The sequence below is a fragment of the Andrographis paniculata genome, unplaced genomic scaffold, assembly GCF_009805555.1.
Source record: "Andrographis paniculata isolate CXL003 unplaced genomic scaffold, ASM980555v1 Contig10END, whole genome shotgun sequence".
Lineage (NCBI taxonomy): Eukaryota > Viridiplantae > Streptophyta > Magnoliopsida > Lamiales > Acanthaceae > Andrographis > Andrographis paniculata.
In genome coordinates this window covers 1642949-1661979 of record NW_026137380.1, presented here as the reverse complement: position 1 = coordinate 1661979, position 19031 = coordinate 1642949, and the positions used below count along the sequence as shown (strand labels likewise).

General features: G+C 34.9%; 2 protein-coding genes across 4 annotated transcripts; one reads left to right on the top strand and one right to left on the bottom strand.

Annotated features, from left to right (window-relative positions):
• Positions 1–2281: 2281 nt before the first annotated feature.
• LOC127245622 (uncharacterized) lies at positions 2282–18839 on the top strand. Its single transcript, XM_051266614.1, has 4 exons — positions 2282–2428; positions 3127–3192; positions 16006–17963; positions 18048–18839. The coding sequence occupies exons 1-4, from the start codon at positions 2341–2343 to the stop codon at positions 18792–18794; spliced, it is 2859 nt and encodes a 952-aa protein (XP_051122571.1). The 5' UTR covers positions 2282–2340; the 3' UTR covers positions 18795–18839.
• LOC127245601 (DNA glycosylase/AP lyase ROS1-like) lies at positions 3525–10065 on the bottom strand. 3 transcript variants are annotated; one of them, XM_051266589.1, is made up of 21 exons: positions 9946–10065; positions 9649–9773; positions 8430–9565; positions 8206–8353; positions 7614–8105; positions 7114–7204; positions 6588–7035; positions 6432–6511; positions 6262–6346; positions 6097–6188; positions 5940–6008; positions 5787–5823; positions 5586–5668; positions 4918–5349; positions 4786–4822; positions 4633–4690; positions 4345–4460; positions 4192–4257; positions 3975–4089; positions 3839–3877; positions 3525–3743 (listed from the first exon to the last, which is right to left on the bottom strand). In XM_051266589.1, the coding sequence occupies exons 1-21, from the start codon at positions 9969–9971 to the stop codon at positions 3643–3645; spliced, it is 3876 nt and encodes a 1291-aa protein (XP_051122546.1). In that variant the 5' UTR covers positions 9972–10065; the 3' UTR covers positions 3525–3642. The 3 variants fall into 3 exon arrangements, with proteins under 3 accessions (XP_051122546.1, XP_051122561.1, XP_051122554.1); XM_051266604.1 differs by having other exon boundaries at positions 7614–8096; XM_051266597.1 differs by having other exon boundaries at positions 8206–8350.
• Positions 18840–19031: the final 192 nt, after the last annotated feature.

Sequence of the window (19031 nt, the reverse complement as noted above, 5' to 3'; positions counted from 1 at the left end):
TCCCACTCCCGCGCAAAATGCAGCTTTCTAATTTCTGATTCTACCCCTACAAATCTCTAATATTACACCCAAACCTCCTGCAAATAAATTCAAGAGTAATCTCAGGTGCAGTTCTACTGCTTCACGTTCAACAAACTTCTTCACACACAAGATAGTCTGTGCTGATTTTCTCTGCCATCGGAACTGATTTAGAATGCGGTCCGTCGTCTCACACAGCTATATTCATGCGGCAAGTCTGTACTTCCACCAGCGGTGGGGAGTGCAAACGTTTAGAAGCTTCGGCAATCTCCCAATCCCGGTCCTTCAGGATCTTCAGATGGTAATGCAGTTTTTTTTATTGATTATGGTTTAAATGCATTTTTCTTATTGATTTTGGTTTTTCTTTCGGATTCAATGTATAGAAACATGTCATCAAATATGAACTGTTTAAAGAAGTGGAGGCCTGTGAAAATGATACGACGCGATTCGAATAAATCAAATGTGATAGCGGATGTATCTTTATAGATAAGGAGGGGGAAGAAACCTGAGATTATGAAGAACGTGATCGTACTGTACTATGCGAGTAAAGGTGATGAGCGTTTTGCACTGCTCATTGCTACCGTCAAATCTTTACATATATATGCGTGTGTGTGTTCCTTTTGGTGTGAAGCATTTGACCTGAAACCACACGAAATGACTTCACTCTAGATTTACGGAAAGAATTCCAACCCTAACTTCTTTTTTTGATGGTTTTATTCGGTCTGGAATGACATTTCAGAAAATATTTATATGGAAATTATGACTCTTTGCAAAATTACTCTTAAACTGCTTCATCTAACTGTCATTAGTATACCTGAACCATGGAAGAGAGCTTCAAATTAATTTAGTGCTGGTATGTACATATAATGAGTATTGGATGATGATTAATTTCACGACTGATATGGTCTTTCTTGATGACTCAGGTATACATGTTACAGAGTTTTGTATTCACAGGGTTGTCCCTGGGATACTTCTTTAGGCATAATGAGGTTATTGGGGGCACATATTCTGCAGTTGGATTGTTTGCTTTTATAGGTCTTCATTGCTTTCTCACTCAGATACAACCGGAGGTCTGCAATCAATAAAATTTGCTTCTCAAAATGTTCCTCTAAATTCCTAACTGATTTTAACAAGTTTCTTGAAAAGCAGGAGACTAGAGTTCTTGTTCTTCTCTCTATATCATTCTTTGGAGGAGCATCTTTTTGTCATTGGATTGTTTTGCTCTTTGGCATCGAACCAGGGTAAAAACAATTCTAATCCCCTTCTTGATAGTGTTAAAAGTTGTTGTTTCTCAATGTTATTTCTGATTTTCTTCTGAATTTGCATCAAAGATGTAGAAATTTTGTCATTACCCTGAAGTTGTTTGACACTAACACATGAGTTACCCTGAAGTTCGATGGCTAGCGCGCTCGTGGGCATATCTCTGGGCTTTCGCTGTTACTGGGCTGCAACGGTGTGGCTGAAGCGCATCGATATTCTATACTACAGCGGTATATTAGTCTCGGCTCCTGTGGTCCTCATGTGGACTTTTGCATCCTCCATTGAATTCGGTGGAGTCTCTCGGCTCACACCTATATGGACAAATGAGGTAAATGGACATGTTCCCATTTGCCAGCCATTCTTGTCATGTCAGTCTCAAGTTCTAATGCTGGCTCAATCTTTTGTTGTAGATGCTTCGACATACGTACTTTGGGACCATGCTGTTCTTGCTCTACGTGAAGATATACAGCGAGGTGTTGGTGCAGAGAATTGTGATGGGCGACCATGACTGTGTGAGTCAGGCTATCCTTCTCTTTACTGGCTCTTTTGATGTTTTTATTCTTTGTGTTGGGATCATACCATGCATTCTGGTTCCTAAACTGTTTCGTGTGGGCCTACGAGCATTGAGGTTCCTACACCGAAATCTTGAAATCTTAATCGAAGAAAATATGTGATCTCTAACATTTCATAGTTGGTGCCATTTGTGCCTGTGAGGCTGTGAAATTTTAAGAACAGAGGCAGGCTTCTGTAGCTCTGTACAGCATACTTTTGTGCAATGGAGGAATAGTAAAAGCGTGTTTTCGCTTTTGATGGGTAATTGTAGAGTCGTGTTTAGAATTTTGCTTCCTTTGATTTATATTGTTAAGAGAATCGTAGTATTAAAGCAGGAATAAATAGGTAATTTAACTCTATGAGGCACCAGGCCCAGGCCCAGGCCCAACCTATACTCCCGGGCGGGGGCGGGGGCGGGGCGGAAGCCGCTCTCTATCTCCCGCCCTTTTTTTTTGTGTAAGTCTTAATTTTCGTCATTCCCGCGATCCCGTTATCTTCGGCACGGCGTGGATGTTGAGGAGTTGGTTTTACAGAGAATGGCGCGAGCAACTCAGCGCCGCAGTTTGTATTGCCGTTCTCATGGCGTCATCTGGAAAAGGTATTCATTCTCCCCTCTTTTCCTTGATTTTAAGGATTGTTCCTATTTGTAATTTTTCAGTATTTATGTTCCATCTGTACGTGTATATATATATATATATATATATAGATTCATTATCATTTCCCCTTCCTTGATGTCTTTGGATTGTTCGCATCAGATTTGTAATTTTCCAGTATTTACATTCGAATTTATGTACAGATGTTCATTGTTGTTTTTCAGTATGCACATTCGGTTATACGTATATATACACACGTATTCATTGTTCCATATCCCTTGACCTTTTAAGTATAAGCTCTTTATATGTGATTTTTCAGTATAATCTTTATGTATATACAGTGTTGGTAATGTGATAATTATATATGTACTTAGCGTTATTTACTCTTCCCTGAAATTTTTAGATTGCTCAGTGGATATGCATATGATAATGGTTGAAAAATGATTTTACCCTACAATGGGAAACTCTTTTCAATTTATGAGTTAGAACTTCACTAAATGATTTGGTTCTTTTGAGAATTCTACTAACTAAGATGATCTTCAGTTTAAAAAGATGGTCTGATAACAAAGGAACAAGCATGTCCTTTTTGAAATTATTATAGAACTACAGCTACTATAACTGATCTCTAAAATTTTACTCAGATAAAATAGAAATGGTCTCTGCTTCATTTGTGATTCTAAAGCAATTTTATGTATCGATACAGGTATATGCATGCCTCGGCTCGGAGGCGATAGCGGATCTGTGAAGCATCATGCAATTCGTTTCATCTGTGAGTTTTTCTACCCTCCTTTGCAAAAGCTATATTTTTCCTTGCATATTTAATACTTTTTTTTTGTGTTTGATTGGATCATATTTTATACTTTTAGATATATTTGAAATGGTTAATCAAGTGAATATTCTAGGCAGACTAATTAGTCAGTTTTGGATAATTCTAGAATAGATTTATAGTTTTTAGTGGTCCTAAGAATTAGTCTCTACGGTTAATATTCAATAACTAGGTGACTTAGTATAAGAGAGCTCTTGCTTTTCTCACATCTCTAGTAGGTTATACATCTCTCATAGGTTACACTCTAGTACACATCCACATATTATTATTTGATATGTTATTATTTAATTTAAGTAATTATTATTGACAAACATTCGAAAAATGAAACAAGACTAATATACATCATTAAATGTGTTAAATTTGTAATAAGTATTACAAATGATTGTAGAATCATTAGTCTTCATCTATTTTCCGAGTTTTGCAAACATGGAATCTCCTATAAAGTGGCTTTGGTGCTCTTTCTGCAGTGTCAAATCCTCTAATACAAATAAAACCTGGGAATATAATAATAATAAAAAAAAAAAAAAACATATCAGCAAAATACATAGAAATAAAACAATAACAATTTATGTAATATACAAGAACTTACCACTTCTAAAGAGACACACAATCCATTCCATTGGCATGCCTACATTAAAATACATACAATGGTGAAATATATCCTATTTTTCTGAATATACACATTCATGATAGATTGATTGTAAAAATTATAGTATATTTTTTACCTCGACAAATTGTTGTTGCTGATGTTCCGCAATATAGTGCCCGTCTTCTTAGATTCCAAATTGATTCTCTAGGAATGACCAAAGGGACTCTACTAGATTCGTAGTCAGCAAAAACCTACATAGATGTACAAAATGATTTCTTGCATGATAAAATACTAATTAAAACGATTATAAAATACCAATTAAAACGATTAGAATGTAATAGCTTCGACTATACCTCATTAGTTTGAAAATATGTCCCGTTGAGAGGAAAATAACCTCTATTAGCCGTTCGGCATGGGATCTATGCATGGATAGAAATTTAATTATCCAATTAGTGATAGCTAATAGAAAAAAGTACAATATGATATGAGTTATAACCTTTACTCACCAAAATTGTCCCGTGGACAACCCTGTCATTGTTGTACTGGACAATTTCTCCTGTACACGGATCGCCATTTGAATTTTGACTACTGCTTTGTGGTTGGGAAGAATTCATCAAATCCTCTAGCATATTATACAAACAAAAGACATAAAACACCAATGTGGTAAAAGAATAAATCATCCATATAATTCAAAATTAAAAAAACAACTTTTAAGTTTAATATCGTAATATATACACTTAAGAAAAATTCATAGGAAAAAGTTCAGAAAAATTCATAGGAAAAAGTTCAGTTACCGGGGGTCCAAATAGCGAGAAGATAAGGGCATGGATCATCAGGCTCTCGTTTTTCAAACTACAGACACAAAAAATAAAAAAATAAAAAATCATAATTATTAATACATTCCAATATACATACATATATGTAGTTATAGTGAAAAAAAATCTAACCCTAGCCAAAATGGGATGTGAATCTGGAAGCTCATACCTGCAATGAAATAAAGAAACAATTATTATAGCCAACATGGCAATCCATAATTTAATTTTTCAATCTACCCACAATGATTCACAACATATACTTACACGTGGTGCACTGTTCGTAATCGATTCGCATACTTCAATTTAGGCATTGGAATTGATGCAAATTCCGGACATAATGTCGCCAGTTCTTTGGACACGTTTGCATCCTCGTCATCCATGACAGCTGATGTATTTTCCAAAAACACCCTGTCGTTAAGTTTTACTGTCGGAATCTCTTCATCATCTGACTCATAGCCAAAGTCTTCAATATCTCTTTCTAGTAGTGTCTCTGTTAATTCTCGCTCCGGAGACGCTGGAAGTTCTACAATTGGTTCACAATTACTAGTATGGCATTGGTGTGCAACTCTAGGAAAATCACCATTGACCTCGGAGATCATCTCCAGATTTGTATGCTCCATTGGTTTGGAATCGGGCGCAACAGATGATTTGGTGTCACTATTTTTGCCCTTAGAGTTTTCAAGCCTGAGATTGCCACTGCAATCAAAATACACACAGACAAATTTTGATTAGTTTTCCTAATTGGTATATTCGGAAAAAAAAAAATAAAAAAATCTACACAAACTCTAGAATATCGAGCATTAGGATGAGATAAGAAAGAACCTACTATATAATAGCATCATGAAATAAACACTAAATCCATCAATCAAACCTACCTGGATTGTATTTGTTATAAATTTATAATAAAACTTATCAAATGATGGGATGCAAACCTCGCATATGCACTGGCGAAGTGTCTGCACTCTCCTTTCATCGGACATGCATTACAGTTTGGTAGTCTCTTTGTGCAAAAAATCTGTATAATTCCAAAGCACATTGTATTCTATCAATACTGCAATTCTAATTAGATAGAAAAGCATAGAATATCAATAATTCTACATACACATATATATAAAACACAAAGAAAGGCTGACCTTGCCAAAAGTAATCATTTGATAATGGTACTCATACCTGTGAAAAGTAATAAAATTTTTGGTTAAGTACCAAGATACACCAACAAAATGGAGTGAATATACATTTATTTCGAAAAATACAGAAACCCAAAAAGAGTAGTTTTGTTGAGTTACAATATCAGCTGTGTGCGATTGCAAACACGTGGCCAAATGTACTGTTGGATGGTGTCCATTGGTGGGTAGCTGCACCAGGCGAGTTACAATACAATCAACAAAATCTTTAATGAAAAATAACTACTGATTGTTAAATAGTCGACTGTGAAATACTTACTCGTTTAGAAGGTGTATCTGAATATCCCCAGGCAATGGCTTTAGAGGGACCCATCCAAGTCTCACCAAAATTCGCGCAACATTAGTATCAACCTTGAGCAAAAAACGATAGCCTCATTAGATTACCCTTAAAAAATTAGTATATATACATCTAAAGAAAACTTACTGGAAAGGCATGATGTCGAAGGCATAATAGCCTCACGCACTCTACGCTCTTTAGACCAATGCCTGTATAACTCAACAAGTATTTTCTACAAAGGGGGAAAAAAGATCATGAGAAAGACTAAGTAGCGAGTGAAGTTTTTAATCACGATGTAGGTCAGTATGCCCTCTTACTTTGCCTCATCTGGTGGAACATCCCTTAGCCACTCTAGGTCAATACTCCCGTGATCTTTAGCTAAACGATTCAGGAAATCCTACAAAATTCAAATGATACAATGATTTCCATATCCATGAATGAGAAATATCCAGGCTTTTGTCAGAAAATATCACCTTGATTCTTAGAGCAAGAACATTGTTCATGCCCCTTCCTGTGATCACTTTCGCCACTTCTTCAACCGGTGCTCGTCTAACCGCTTCCCAATCCACAGAATCTCGATCATAGTATGTTCTTTTTTTAGACCTTCCACTGGAATATTTTGTCCTCAACTCATCCCAATTAATTTCGGTTTCCTGTGTCGCATTTTCTTTCGCTTTGGCTTTTACAGACATGGGTTGGACGGAAATTGCTCTTGCACCTTGTTCAAACTCAACTTCATTCATGGGGTTGGATGAAAGATGTTTCTCAATAACACATAATTCCCCGCACTTGGTTGAAGATGATTCGGCTAATTCCACATGTTCAATTTGATCAACAATATAATCATTTGTATCATTACTACCACCATTCATATCCACGATTGGAGCTGGATATTTTGCAGCAAGATTCATGAAGGCCGAACTTCAAACAACAAAACGACATAATTAAAGAAAGAAGAAGATAGTACGAACAATGTAAAAGTATCAGAATGATATTTACCTTGAGAGTTGATCGCTAACATTTTGAGTCAAATAGACTCCAACCACAGAATCAACAACCGACCCTTTCCATGGTGAGAACCGCCTATTTCCTGAAAGTAATTAACTTCAATGGTAAATAATATAACAGACAGTGCCCAAATGAACATTTATAATAAACAATAGTTTATATTAAGGACATAACAGCACTCAAATATTTTAATCATATATAGCTTGACAAAAAGAGAAAAAAAAAAATAAAAAGAAAACTACAGCAGCCCATGATACTTTCCCATTACATTCTTCTGGTCGTATGTCTATAAATAATTATCCAAGAAGAGAAATTGACATCCTGAATAACTACTCAACATTGTAAGCAATGTTGCTATTAAGTACATATATTAGTTTCTATATTCTTTCAATGCAATTCTCTTTAAGAACATTGAATCACAAAATATATCAGCGAGACATGATAAAATCAATAAACTCTAACAGAAAAATATCATTTTATACTATCAATACCTAGAATAAGATGCATTCGTGCAATGAATGAGTCCACTCTTCCACGGAATATTTCTCTTTGCTGCCTCCAATATTCTTCTCTATCACTGTTGGATGGACCAGGTCCAGTATCTTCACTGCTGCCATTTTCAATCAGTTGGTTCCAAACTCTCATCGTCTCTAAATCTAGATCAACTTTTGGCTGTGGTTGTTTCGGCTTCTTGGAATCCGATTTTTGTTTAGAAGTCACAAGTGCAAGTTCACTTGATTTTTCTTTGGAAGTCACAAGTGCAAGTTCACTCGATATTTGTTTGGAAGCTACGAGTGCAAGTTCTTTAGATTTCCTTGTGGGAGTCACAGAAGCATTTTGATTAGAATGATCTCGCACCACAAGTTGGTTGCATGCATTGTGTAAAGGCTTCGTCCTCCTCCATTCAAATTGGTGATTTGAATCACCAATGCGTAAAGATTTAATCTTCTTCGCAAGCTCCTCAATGAAACTTTCTATAACAACTAACAAGCAAGAACTCAAGTGAGACACTTCAACATATTCCACAAGAAAATGTCTAGTTAAATGTAAAAGAATAAAGTCTTTAAAGATTAGAAACTCTACCTGATGTGAAGAAATCTACTCCACGAAGTGGGCTTTTGATGACTACTTTCACGTTAGCTACCTTGGAGGAACGCTTTTGGGCTTTATGCGTGACTCTAATTCCATTGCTTCCGATTTTGGTAACTCCCAAAAGACAATTCTTTGACTTCTGTTCACAAGAGGTATTAACTATGTATCATGAATTTACAAAACAACAAGAATTCACAATTAAAAGCTTCCAATACCTGTTTTGTAGCAAATAATTTAATTGAGGAAAGGTCTTTTCTACGGGAAGATGTATTAGATCTTTTCCGTTTAATAAAATTCACGGTCGCATCCAAACATATTATGTTCTTCTGCCTTTGGGCGGATGTAGTAATTTCTTCCCTTTCGAAATCAACTTGACTACTCAAATTCGGATAAAATTCTATAATGTTCACACCTTTAGCAGAGCAGGTTAAGCTCTTTTGCTCTTGGCTGGGTGCAATAATTTCTTCCCTTTCAAATCCAACTTGACTACTAAAATCCAATGATTTTTTTTTTATAATGTCCGAATCCATCTGCGCTTGGGTGGATGCAGTAATTTCTTCCCTTCCAAAATCGGCGTTGCACTCAATCAATGAGTTCTTCCCTTGACTCCTCAAGTTCAAAGATTTCATTAAACTTTTTTCTATAAATTCCGAACCCACTTGCTTCTTCTTGCTTCTCTGCCTTTGGGCCCGCGAAATCTTCCCTACAAACATGACGAACTTATCAACTACAGCTGCTCTTTTCCTCATCGACCTTTTCCTCTTGTACACATACGGACAATTCGGACCTATCTTTCTGATGCTTTTCAAGCAGCCATTAGTCCTAAGTATTCTTCTGTACACCTTTATTTTGGATTTGTCATTAGACTGTAGCTTCGCCGATTCGGGCTCACTTCTCATTATCCCATTGCTCTCCTCCATTGAATTCTGATCCTCCTCAGTAATGCAATCTTCCTGTGGCTTAGTATCCACTTCTGCTTTCTTCTCGACCGAGACATTCAAGCCATCCTTTTTAAACCCTACTTCATTCCCATCACATGCCTTCAAATTCTCATCCACATTAAAATTCAGTTTCCTTTTTTTCGAACTTGTAATGTGATCGCCACCACCCACATTATTCTTCTTCACCGGCCTCGGTGTCTTCGGCTTAGGTGTCGAAGCCAAAGGCCGAGTTTTTTTTGTCTGGGTTTGACTCCGAGGCTTACTAGGCTTTGGTTTAGTTTCATCGAACACCTTTGGCCTGTGCTTCTTCATCTTCATTCTCTTCCGAGGCGGCATTGCCTCTCTGATCTTCTTCTTCTTCTTCTTTTGATTCTTATTCATCGACGTGAAATTCTTATCTGCTTCCTTATCTACACAAATAAAGTAAAAAATAAAATCATTAGTGTTGACGAAAATTACAAATTTTGAAAAACTGATAATAAGTTTTACTAACCCATGGAATCCCCAGGGTTCGCACAATCAGTCGCCGTCGCCGGCGCCGGCGCAACCTTAGTCGGCAAGGATTCAAAACCTTCAAATTGGGAACCACGCCCCCAGTCCTCCAATTGCGTAAAACCGCTGCTCTCAGTTGCCATGGCGGTTCCAAATTGAACGTGGGGGTTCAATTCAAAATTAGAGAAGAAAGTAAAAAAAATGAAACCCGATGGGAGTTTGGGATGAAAGGAAAAAGAAAGTATGAGTGTGATTTGGAGTTTGAGTAGAGACTTAGGGATAGATTTTGGCTACCTACCTGGTTTCCTTACTTCCAATTTCCATGAGCGTTCGTTCTGAGTTTGGTTCGTCGTCCAACAGAATGGAGAATGAGGCGTGGGAAGTGGGAGTCAAAGCCTCGGCAGTTTCTCACTTCTGTTTCAGTCTCTTTCTCACTCCCAACTTTTTTGCTTTTTTTGGTTATTTATATTACTTTTCAGATTAACTTATAATTAAGGGTGTGTTTCTTTACGTGAATTTTGGGAAAATTGGAGTTTGAATTTGATTTTTATTTGAATTTTGCGATGAATTTGAATTTTGATGATTAAATTTGATTAGAATTTAAAGAGTTTTGATGGATATTAATTTGATAGATAATGAATAAAATAATATAAATATGTATTAAATTTAATCAATAAAATTTATATAGTATGAATTGATTATAAATTTATATTATATATCCAACATATGTATATTTAAATTTTTATTTTTTTTGTATTATAGATAATTTTTTTTTTCATATAAAAACACATATATATATATTATATATTGTTTTACTCTATAATTGTTATATATATATATATTAAATAAATAGTTTTTAAAAAATTATATTTAAAAAAATATATTGCAGCATCTGCTGCAGGCTGCAGCAATTGTCGCTACTTGGGGACCCGGTCCGGTTTTGGCAAAACAACTGTGCAAATACAGTTGTTTGCACAGCTATTCTGCCCAAATTGAGTTTGTTTTGATATAATTTGGAAACTTTTGGTATTTAAATAATAGATTATGAAATAAAAATTTGGATATTCAAATAGTAAAATTTGATATTTGAGTTGAAAGAAACAAACTCTGAGATAATTGTCTATTCATTTTATTCAGATTTGTTTTTGGATGTAAGTGTATCCATTTTTTTTTCTTCTATTTTGAAATAATACTTTAAAAATAAATATCTTAATATTTTATTGCATTTTTTAATATAAAAGTAAAAACTACAATATAAATTAAAGATATATTTACTTTGTATTTATTATGTAAATGTAAAAATTGTATTGTCTCATTCAAACTACTCTCTCGGTCTCGTAACAAGGGTGTCATTTGCATTTTATACGTAGATTTCTTAATATTAGTATTATAATAGATTGTAGTGAAAATTACGAAAATATCCCTATTAATATTGTGTAATATAAAAGTAACTGTATTTGTGTAATATAGTGTAAATTGAAAGGATATTTATTATGTTAGGTAGGTAGTACAATTACTAAATTAGAAAATGGTAACTTTGTTTTGAGACGGACAAAAATGAAAAATGACAACTTTTTATTTGAACAGAGGGGAGTATGATTTTTTTGCAATGAAAGTGTAATTTAATGGCGAGTCCCATCTAGTCTAACAAAAAAAATACTAATATCTATGTAATTTATTTTTTTTTCTTATTATTATGTTTTTTTATTTTGTTATATATATATATTTTTCTTATATATGCATATTTTTATTATAAAGCCCAAATGTTCAAGTAAGGATTTTTTTTTTGTATGTTTTTACATAAAAAGGTTTAAATAAAAAAATAAACAAATAGTGTGTTTTGTTGTGATTTTGTTTTTTTCATATAATTTTTAACAAAAATATATTTTATAATTTCTTACAAAATATTATTTAAATAAAAATTTAAATTAATATTTCAATTTCAAATTATAATCAAACAAACCTTTTTTAACATATTTTTATGAAAACTTACTAAAAAGAATTCACATAAATTTATATGAATATATATTATTTCTACACTGATAGAAATAAATAAATTAAATACAGTATATTTTAATTTATGTTGTCTTCTCTCTCTACCTTTTATATCAAAGTTGCAATGAATATTAAAATATTATATTTTTAAAAAATAAATTTAAAATAGAGGTAAAACAAACAATAAATCGGGTAGACAGTTTTATTCAAAAATCCAATTTAATAATTAGTATATTTTATTCCACAACAAAAATTTTAATTCCTTAATAAGAATGATTACATTTAATTAGTGGATCATTTGAAGAAAAAAAAAATTAATAGTGGAAGAATATCTAACAAATGCTATAAGCCCATAAGAAAATGAAGATTAGACTATAGTAAGAAAAATATAATTTTGTTGCGGTAAGTCTCAACTTCTATTATTTTAAACATCTAAGTGAATTATGTATGAAATACTATTTTTTTTTTGGATTGTCATCCAAAAATATTCTTTTTTTTTTAAGTGAAAAATTATTATATTTTTGTATTTTCTTTTACTATAAAATAAATTATTATTCACTTTTATTAAAATTCATGTCCGAACAAATGAGGGACGGATCAAGTACTATATAACATTAATAATAAACATTTGCTCTAAGTTGTCTTGACGTTGTTATTGTTGTTTACTTCCATCAATCAAATCAAGTTTCTAGTTGGGCCGACAGGGGTGGGCCCAAAGCCCACCAAACGCTACCAATTCGGCCCACTTAAAGTTGAACGAGCCCATTGTACCTTCCTGCAAATTTATTATCCATTAATGTACCTGCTTTTGGACCATTCCACTTTAACCTTTGCCAACCCATTTTCTATTATTATTATTATTATTAAAAAAAAACTTTATTTTTAAAGTCTTGGTGGTCTTTTTACTGCATCCGAAAAGGCTAGCAATTTTGAGCATAATAATTCGTAATGTCTCAAAAAGTTCAATGCCTTGGGAGCCCATCTCACCTGTAAAGTCAATGCCAATAATATATTGGTATGTTTAAGGGTGTGTTTGTTCGAGGGATTTGTTTGGATTTTCACTATTCATTCTATTTTTTTCCTTCAAAAATATCAAATCAAACATTTATTTTTTATTTTTTATATTATATTAAAAATCAATTTTACATTCAAAACATCACATCAACACCTATTTATATCACATCATACAACTATTCAAATTCAAAATTTTTACTATTCAAATCCCAACTCAAAATCCAAACCCTCGAACAAACACACCCTAATGTAATCCACTGTTTAGTTTAATAGATTATTGCATAAATTATTAAATTTACCTAAAATATCTACATTATTAATAGAATTCAAAATAACTTTTTAACATATATATTACTTTAGGATGACTTAATTTCATTCACAAGAAAGTGATTAATAATCTCCAATTATATTAGTATAATATTCTATTGGATTTTACTTTATTTTGGAGTATAATAATATATAATAAATCTAAGCAATACTAATAGATGAATGTTGGCCAAATATATCTTATAATTTTATAGTATTAATAGTTAGTTCCAATGTTTGAGGATTCTCATTTATTTTCAATCAAACAATATTATTTTTATTTATCATATCATCACAATGAACACGCAATTTATTAATTGATTAAACATATCTCTAAATAAATAAATATATATATATATATTAAAAATAATAAATGGGTTCAACTAAGACCAACAACAATTTGGAGCTCCACTTAATAATTTGTGGTTGGACGTACTCTTGCCTTTTTTATCACCATATTTATTTATTTATATTTTAATACAAAAGTTGAAGCATTTGCGTGTCTTGTTTGTGTTTAAATTGGTATGGATTTTGTTATTTTTAAATAAAATTGTTATTAAACATAATATATATTTTTATTGAAATAAGTAAAATTTTATAGAAAATATACTCCCTCAGTTCCGATGCAAGGTTGTCATTTATTTTTTCCATGTAGATTTTTGAATATTCATATTATAATAAGTTGTAGTGAAAAGGACGAAAATATCCCTATTAGTATTGTGTAATATAAAAGTAATGACATTTGTGTAATATAATGTAAGTTGGAAGGGTATTTATTATGTTAGGTGAATAGTACAATTACTAAATTAGAAAATGGTAACTTTGTTTTGAGACGGACGAAAATGAAAAATGACAACATTTCAATTGAATGGATGGGGTATATAAAAAAAAAAAAAAAAGAGCGTTCTAAAATGACGATTATTTTATTAGTTTCTTAAAAAAAGAGATATTTATAGTAAATAGGGATATAGTGTAGTATTACTAATCAAAACTTGAAAGGCCTATATGATGTACAAATCACTCCCTATTAGTATTGTATAATATAAAAGTAATGACATTTGTGTAATATAATGTAAGTTGGAAGGGTATTTATTATGTTAGGTGGATAGTACAATTACTAAATTAGAAAATGGTAACCTTGTTTTGAGACGGACGAAAATTAAATATAACTACATTTCAATTGAATGGATAGGGTATATATATATATAAAAAAAAAACCGTTCTAAAATGACGATTATTTTATTAGTTTTTTAAAAAGATATATTTATAGTTGTAGACAAAAAAATTGTGTTATATTTTTATAAACACAAAATTTGTACAAATTATATTTGTATTTAAATTTAATGCGGGTCCTATTCTCTATTCGGATCCTTTGATTCTCTCTCCGGGTCGATCCATTTTTCCAATTTGGATTTGGGTGGCTTCTTTGATCCGAAGGGATTTTGGTCTTCGGTTTGACTTCGCCGGCTTTTGAAGGACTTTGGTATCCATGTTGGCGATTTTGATCGTCGGCTTCGGATTGATGCCTCCTTTGGATGATCCGACGGAATTTGATCTTTGAGGGAGAGATTTAGTGCTCCATAACGCTTTTGGCGGCGTGTCCCTTTGACTTTTGGATCGAAGAGGGCCTGGTTTGCGCCTTTTATGAAGAACGCGACGAACATCTTCAAGCTTTGGGAGCGACTTTGGAGGCTCTTCCTTGGCTTTGATGGATTCCTCGATAGCTTTGAGAGATTTGATCCTTCCTCCGGCTCGGACATACGACGAAGAACGTTAACTTCATCGATTCGTCAACCAATATTGGATCATTTGTCCAAATCGGTGACTTTTCGACGAAGAACGCTTCGAAGGACACGAAGAACAATGAAGAACATTGCAGAGAGTCTAGAGAGACTTACCCTTGCGCGAGTCTTCAAATGAACTTCGGTCTCTAAATGAATTGGCCAAGGCTCCTATTTATAGGGGAGGGTGGCCTTGGCTTCCTTTTCGGATGGTGCCACGTGGATGGAAAGATTTTATAATCTTTCCTTTTCCCTCGGATGCCGTTTTCCATTTTTGACGGATTTGATTATGCACCTTCCTTTCTCGTCAAAATCTTTATATCATTGCCTTTTTTGGAAGATATTAATTTATATACTTCCTTTATTGACAAGATCTTTATATCATTGCCTTGTTTGGAAGATATTAATTTATATACTTCCTTTATTGACAAGATTAATTTATTTTGCTGCCAAATTTATTATGGCTCTATTTATGCACGTAATATTTGTACGATATCTTCCATTTTAAGCAGATTTTGCATTAATGGTTGATATTTATTGTACAAAAATTAACATATGTGCATAATTAAATACCATATATTTATTTTATTGGAATTTTATTTTCTTCCAAAATACATGATATTTAATTGATTTTAGACATATATTTTTAGTGTCTACAAAATGCCCCATCGAGACTTGTTTAAGCCGACGCAAAATGTTTAAGGCGTGAACGAGTCTCGAAACATAGAAAAAGAATTTTTTTTTTTTTTTTAATGGCGTTTTTTTTTCTTTTGCCATTTTTTTTTTTTTTTTTTTTTTTTTGCATTTTTTTTTGTAAATGGCGTTTTTGCCATTTTTTTTATGCAATTTTTTTTTTTTTTTTTTTTTTTTTTGGATTTTTTTTTTGTAAATGGCGTTTTTGCCATTTTTTTTATGCAAATTTTTTTTTTTTTTTTTTTTTTGGATGGCGTTTTTGCCAAAAAATTATATATATATATACACATCATATATATATATATATATTCTTTCCTTTATTCTTTGTTTTTATTTTTATCTTCCTTCCTTTTTTTTTATTTCCTTATCTTCTTCCTCCCCTTATACATGTCTTTCCATATCTCAATTTTTTTTTAGACACTATATAAACCCCTCACCATGAGAGAACTTTATCATTCTCAACTTCTCACATTTTGATTTCTCTCATTCTAGGGTAGGCTTATTTCTCTTGTGTTGTTGTTTTTTTTTTTTTTTTTTTTTGATCTTTGCTTATATATATTTTTTTGTAGACGAGATGGCTTACTTCAAGGATGTCTCCTCCCCCTCTGGAAACGCCGAGTTGGTGATTTGCGAGTTTGAAGGTCAACCGCTGGACAAGGCGACTCGTCTATTGGTGCATCCACCACTCATAGGACGCGGAGCTGCTCGCCCTCGCTTGGAGGTCCCAAATTTCCCAAAGACGTGGTCTCGGAATGTCGCTGGCGGAAAGCATACCTTGCAATCCTCACTTCATCAACACGTGTCAAACGATGTTCTTCCACTTCCAACCTTGGGGCGGCGGATCATGGATGGGGCGTGCGTTTGGAATGGTCTTCCTTCTTTTGATGGCAACTTTTCGTACGTGGCCGGCTATTGGGAATGGGCGGAGGATGTGCTGGATCGATGCGAGATTCCACTAAAGAGAGGATGCATTTACGATGCGGTCTATGCTTCCTTGTTCTCCTACGACTATTCTCCGGAGATCGTCAAGGCCGTTTGCGAGGCGTGGTGTCCCAAAACCAACACCCTTTTGACTGCCGCCGGTGAAGTGTCGATCTCTCTCCGTGACTTGGCGTCCTTGGCGGGCCTCCCCATACTCGGCTCATTTTACGAAGAGGTGGTACCAAGCGCAAAGGAGCTATATGGCAGTAAAGAGGATAGGAAGCTGGTTCCCCGTTCGTGCCGATACCTGTTGCATGCCTATCACCTTCTTCGGAGTCGTGACAAAGGTCGACGAGGCGTCCGCACAACCGACTGGATTTCTTTTTGGTGCGAAAAGACCGTCAAATACGAGCGTCCTCAAATTCGTCGTGGCAAGGAGTCTACTCGTTCTTCTCGGCCTGATGCGACTTACAATCCTACCGGAGAGATTGGTGCCCACGAGCCATGGTCGAAGGCGCAGGAGTCATCTTTTGCCAAACTCAAAGTTGGACGGGAGCACCTTGAGGAGACTTTCCTCGCAGCGTTCCTTTCTTGTTGGCTTTGCATCTTTGTGCTTCCGCTCGACGATGTTGGTTTGATACGTCCTTCGACTTTCAAGATGGCAAGTGTCCTAGCGTCGGGATTTCCAGTAAGCTTGGCCATTCCAGTCTTAACCAGTATTTATAAGGGGCTAAACCAGATCGCAGATTCATCATGTCCTGGGAAAGTTCGGTCGACAATTCCTCTCCACTTTTTGACCGGATGGATCGCTGAGTATTTTCAGACCCACTACGGCGTATGGAAGGGAATCCGTGGTCCGGGGATGGTGAAGCACTCCGGGGCTGTTAGTGCTCGTGCGTATAGAGCAGATGTTGCATGCCGGAAGATTTTACGTGGTGACTACTTTCGTTGGGCTTGCACCATGATCACGAAAGATTTCGACGTACGGTTTGTTGATGACGGGAAGCGCGAAGACTACGAGCAAGAATACTTCATCTCCATTCGCTCTTGTTTTCTGACTTTGCGGGATGGATTTCGATGCTTCGTGGAGCCGTATAGTCCCCACCGTTTTTGCCGTCAATTTGGTTTTTTCCAAGAGATTCCCGGAGTTCTTTTGAAAGACGTCCGTTGCTGCGCTTTTGAGGAAGGCTATCAACATTGGCACCAAAGTACTTACTTGAAATCTTCAGCCGAAGTTATTCTTCCACGCATTCCTGCGATTCCGAGGGGATTTTCTTCCGACGTATACAAGAAGTGGTGGACTCAAGTTTGCGGGTCTTTCTTGGATAAGTATATCCCGCCGGTACAAAAGACCACCGATCAGACCAAGCCATCGGATAAAGCTCGAAAAATGCCGCTACTTATCTCGGGTGTTCCTGAGAGGAACAATGGAAATTCAAGTACTCACAATGTCGGTTCTTCAAAGCGGGCGGTACCCTCTGTCTCTGAACGAAGTAGTAGTGAGCATGATGTTCATTGGAAGCGAGCTCGTCGAGATCCTCATATCATCAACCCGTCAAGTCCTCGTTCGAGCCGACACCATTCTTCGAGCAATTTCGCGAGAGAGGTAACTTCTATCTCTTTTTCTCTTTTTTTTTTTTTTTTTTTTTTTTTTTGACATGATCCGTTTTTTTTTTATCCCCTTTTTCAGTTGGAGCAAAGAATCCCGAGTATGGATGAAAAGATGGCGAGCCGAGATTCTATTGTTGAGGTGATTGGAGAAAGCAGAGGTGTTTGCAATAAGCAAGTAAAGGATGCTCCAACCAAGCCAATAGTTGTTCATTCCGTTGTGCCCGCGGTTTCAGAATTCTGTGGCGCGAATTTTGTGAAAGAGATCCAACGCGAATATATAGGAAAAGTATGGTCGGATCTTCGGGGTAAGCTTTTGAGGACACCAGCTCGTTTGCTTTCCTCGATTAAGGACGAGGTTGATGTAGTGCTCCAATCAATGAAAAGCTTTCAGTATTCTGACATTTCTCATATTGAGGACCGAGTCAAGGCCCTTTTTGATGACGCTGCATCTTTTGATGAGGCATGTTCTGACTCGATCGACGCCGTATCCTTAGCGGCTCGTAACCAACAGATTTCCGAGATCAAAGATCGACTGTCGCACCTTGAGACGAGGCATGTTGAGGAGTGCGAAGCTATTAAGGAGTTAGAGGGGTGTGTGGAGAATATTGACGTGAAGCTTCGCTCTTTACAAGAGCAAAAAAGAGAGAATATTTCCCTTATTAAGCGACGTCAAGGAGTTAATGAGAATATCACCATTCAAATTGTTGAAGTCAAGGATGAACTCGCCGCTGTAGAGAATGTCCCCGCGCAAGACGAAGAATACTTAAAAAGCTTAGAAGAGTTGTTGGATATTAGCAAAGAAGAGTTGTATAATCTTAATGTTTAAGATCAATTTGTACTCTTCATTTTGATTGCCAATCAATAAATTTAAATTCTCTCTTCTTTTTTTTTTTTTTATATATATATATATTTTTTTTTTTTTGAGCATTTTTTTTTTTTTCACCCAAATCCTTTATCACTTATTTATTTATTTCTTTATTTATTTGACTGAACTTGAAGGTATATCTCAAGCTGCCTACGTACCCGGTAAAGGGATCAAGTCATAACGTAGTTCAAAGCAACT